The following is a 4,237-nucleotide window of genomic DNA, read 5'->3' as shown; positions in this document are numbered from 1 at the left end:
TATATAGGTTTTCAGAAATTGCAAGACAGATTTCAATAATTTTTCCACACACACACACACACACATATACGTACACAAACGCACATACTACCACCATCACCACCATCATCATCACCACCACCACCACCACCACCACCATCACCTTATGAGATCTTATTTAAAACCTTTTCAAACTGCAATTATCATTATTATTATTTTTTTTATGACCTTTCTTAATTGGCACTCTCAGCCCTTTATATATGACCCTTAGGGGGGGGCGGGGGGGAGGGGGCAGGAGGGAGGGAGTAGAGAGAGAGGGTGGGGTGGGGGCATGACCTGCACTGCCCACCCCTGCCCCTTCCTCCTCCTCCTCCTCTCCCTCCCCACTCACCTTCACCCCTGTCACCCACCACGTGCTTTCAGCGGTGTGGGTGATGGGTGACGTGGGTGAGTCCGTGTGTGTGTGTGTGTGTGTGTGTGTGTGTGTGTGTGTGTGTGTGTGTGTGTGAGAGAGAGAGAGAGAGAGAGAGAGAGAGAGAGAGAGAGAGAGAGAGAGAGAGAGAGAGAGAGAGAGAGAGAGAGAGAGAGAGAGAGAGAATTAGAGAGAGAGAGAGAGAGAGAGAGAGAGAGAGAGAGAGAGAGAGAGAGAGAGAGAGAGAGAGAGAGAGAGAGAGAGAGAGAGAGAGAAAAAAAAAAAACATATCTGGATCATTCCGTACGTGTGTGTGTGTATGTGTGTGTGTGTGTGTGTGTGTTTATGTATGTATGTATGTATGTATGTAAACCCCGAAACAGTCACGAAACACCAAACCACACACGTACACAAACAAACACACACACACACACACGTATAGACAAATCCAACCACCTCCTCCTCCTCGTCCTTCCTCCTCCTCCTCCTCCTCCTCTGCAGTCCAAAATCTTCTCTCTTCTCGCGACAAAACAGGTTAATCGTTTTTATAGTGGAGCGCAATAAGCCGCGCGCCACGTTAAGCAGTATCATCGGGGTAACTAAACAGTTTTTTTTAATAATTACACAATAGAATTCTTTGGAGTCGGTATTTACAGTATTTACAATGGGGGAAAGGAGGGGAAGGGAAGGGAAGGGGTTAGAGGGAGAGAGAGATATATAGAGAGAGAGGGTTAGAGAGAGAAGGTTAGAGAGAGAGTGAGTTAGAGAGAGAGAGAGAGAGTTAGAGAGAGAGAGAGAGAGAGAGAGAGAGAGAGAGAGAGAGAGAGAGAGAGAGAGAGAGAGAGAGAGAGAGAGAGAGGGTTAGAAAAAGAGAATTAGAGAGAGAGAATTAAAAAGAGAGAATTTGAGAGATGATTACAAAAAGAAAGAATTAGAGAGAGAAAATTAGAGAGAGAAATTTTGAGAGAGAGGATTAGATAAAGATAGAGAGAGAAAATTGGAAAAGATGAAATTTGAGAGAGAGAATTGGAAAAAGAGAGAGAGAGAGAGAGAGAGAGAGAGAGAGAGAGAGAGAGAGAGAGAGAGAGAGAGAGAGAGAGAGAGAGAGAGAGAGAGAGAGAGAGAGAGAGAGAGAGAGAGAGAGAGAGAGAGAGAGAAAACAAAGGAAAAAACAACAATAGAGAAATAATAGCCTATATAAAAATGACATAAATAATAATAAAAATAAAAATAATAATAATAAATAAATAATAAAAAAATCACCCAACAACAATAACAACACCAATAATAATAATAATAATAATAATAATAATAATAATAATAATAATAATAATAATAATAATAACAAGCAGAACACACAAAATTACATATCACGAAACACTGGGAGACCTTGCAACACCTAGGTCTCAAAATTCCCTTTCCTTTCCTTTACAAAACTCAACTCTAATGACATTTTCAGACACTAGTAGAGCGTGGGAGAGCGTGGGAGAGCCTTAGGGAGCATTGGGAGAGCTGTCAGGTGTCAAGGAGAGCATGGGAGAGCGTGGGAGCGGAGTATACTGGGACTGGGCGGTCTATGGGACATTGTGACAGTTGGGATATCTTCAAGCTCTAGTGAGAGTTGGTATATCTTCTAGGGTCACAGGGGGGATAGGGGAGCGTGGGAGTGCGTGGGGAGCTGGGGAGAGCGTGAGGAAGCGTGGGGGAGCTTGTTAAGGGGTCTAGAGGGATTGGAACAGGTGGGAATAGATTAGCTTCATGATATCCTCCAAGACCTTGCGAAATCTCAGCTCTTTCAACGTTGCAGGAAAAGATATTGTCTGGGAGAGCCTCTAAGGGTGAATGGGGGAGAGGGGAGCGTGGGAGTGCGTGAGGAAGCGTGGGGGAGCGTGTTAACGGGTATAGGGGGATTGGAACAGGTGGGAACAGGCTAGCATCATATCCCCCTAGACCTTGCGAAATCTCAGCTCTGTGGGACAATATCAGACACAGGGGCAACTGGGGAAGCTTGGGACAGTTGGGGACAGTTAGGGACAGCTTTTTCAAGAGTCCAGGGGTGATGGGGACAGCTGTGAACAAGCGAACATCAAGATATCCTCCTTCTTGCGAAATCTCAGCTCTGTGGGACAATATCAGACAAAGAGACAACTGGGAAAGGATGGGACAGTTGGGGACAGCTCTTTCAAGGGTCCAGGGGTGATGGGGACAGCTGTGAACAAGCGAACATCAAGATATCCTCCTTCTTGCGAAATCTCAACTCAGTGGGACGATATCAGACAAAGGGGCAACTGGGGAAGCTTGGGACAGTTGGGGACAGCTCTTTCAAGGGTCCAGTGGCGAGGGGGACAGCTGAGAACAGGCCAGCATCATGATATCCTTCTTCTCCTTGGGAAAACGCAACTCCCGCCCAGCCAGACGTGCGGCCTCAAGCTCCCGTTCGCTCTGTCCCAGCTCCCGCGAGATCACCCCGGGGTTCTCCTGCTCCCTTGCGATCCAGTCCAGCGCCATCTGTGAGCGCATATCATCGTCCAGGGCGCGGTGGGAGTAGTGAGCGACCACCTCCTGCCTGGAACACTGCCTCTCGCGCATGGCTTTCAGAGATCCGTTCCAGTGGAGGAGTTGGAAGACAGTCATCAGCTCCTGGAACTCGAGCATCGTCCGCCCTTTGTTGGTCTCCAGCATGAACCTGAAGGCGCCAATGCCCGTGCTTGGGTTGTCAGCCTCGTCGGGGTCACTCTGGGGTAGAGACATGTCCGGAACGTGCTGGGGAGAAGGGAGAAGGGGGTTAGAAGTGCCAAAACAGTGCCAACGGTACTAAACAAATGCCCAAGTGTGCCAAAGACTGCCAAATGTCTAGGAGTGCCAACATCATGCCTAACAGTACCAAAACAATGCCAAAGAGTGCTAAAAGGTGTAAGATACGGTGTTAGTGAGTGCCTAGGAGTTCCAAACAGTGCCAAGTGTCAAAACGGGACCAAAATAGCACATGAGACTACCCAAACAGTGCCAAAGAGTGCTAAAAGGTGCCAGATACGGTGTTAGTGAGTGCCAAACAGTGCCAATAGTGTCAAAACGGTACCAAAACAGGGCCTCAGACTACCCAAACAGTGCCAAAATCATGCCTAACAGTACCCAAACAATGCCAAAGAGTGCTAAAAGATGTCAAAGAGTGCCGAGGAGTGCCAAACAGTGCCAATAATGTCAAAACGGTACCAAAACAGGGCCTCAGACTACCCAAACAGTGCCAAAATCATGCCTAACAGTACCCAAACAATGCCAAAGTTAAAAGATGTCAAGAGAAAACAGAGCCTCAGACTACCCGAACAGTGCCAAAATCATTCCTCTTCTTCCTTTCCTCCTCCTCCTCCTCCTCCTCCTCCTCACCTTGAACTGCGCCCTCGCGTCAGCCACGGCCTTCTCAATGAACTCGTCGGATATGCGCCTGGAAGGGTGCTCGTTGAAGACGCTGTTCATGAGGGCGATCTTGGCGGCGCTGCGTCGAGCCTCAGCCTTCGTGGGGCAGTTCTGTGGGGGGAGAAAGGGGAGTTAGGGGGTGACGGGGGGGATTGGGAGAGGAGGAATGGGTGATAAGGGGGGATGGGAAGGGATGGGTCATGTCAAGGAATGGGTTTTTAAAATGGGGGATTGATAAAATAACAAATAAATCTTGGGACAGTTGGGGACAGTTGGGGATAGCTTTTTCAAGGGTCCAGGGGTGATGGGGACAGCTGAGAACAAGCGAACATCAAGATATCCTCCTTCTTGCGAAATCTCAGCTCTATGGGACAATATCAGGCAAAGGGGCAACTGGGGAAGCTTGGGACAGTTGAGGACAGCTTTCTGAAG

The 4,237-nt window shown here is 48.0% G+C and overlaps 1 protein-coding gene across 2 annotated transcripts in view; it reads right to left on the bottom strand.

Moving 5' to 3' along the window:
* Positions 1-1,182: 1,182 nt before the first annotated feature.
* Positions 1,183-4,237, bottom strand: part of LOC126988996 (protein limb expression 1 homolog) — an 18,585-nt gene continuing 15,530 nt past the window's right edge. For both annotated transcript variants that reach the window (XM_050847464.1, XM_050847465.1), the window contains exons 3-4: positions 3,776-3,916; positions 1,183-3,154 (exon numbers count right to left, since the gene is read on the bottom strand). In XM_050847464.1, coding sequence (XP_050703421.1) covers positions 2,714-3,154; positions 3,776-3,916 — 582 coding nt within the window. In that variant the 3' untranslated portion in view covers positions 1,183-2,713. The remainder of the gene's footprint in view (positions 3,155-3,775; positions 3,917-4,237) is intronic.

This window comes from Eriocheir sinensis, unplaced genomic scaffold (genome assembly GCF_024679095.1).
Source record: "Eriocheir sinensis breed Jianghai 21 unplaced genomic scaffold, ASM2467909v1 Scaffold103, whole genome shotgun sequence".
Lineage (NCBI taxonomy): Eukaryota > Metazoa > Arthropoda > Malacostraca > Decapoda > Varunidae > Eriocheir > Eriocheir sinensis.
Note: the sequence above shows the minus strand (reverse complement) of the source record. Positions and strands in the feature narration are given on the sequence as shown.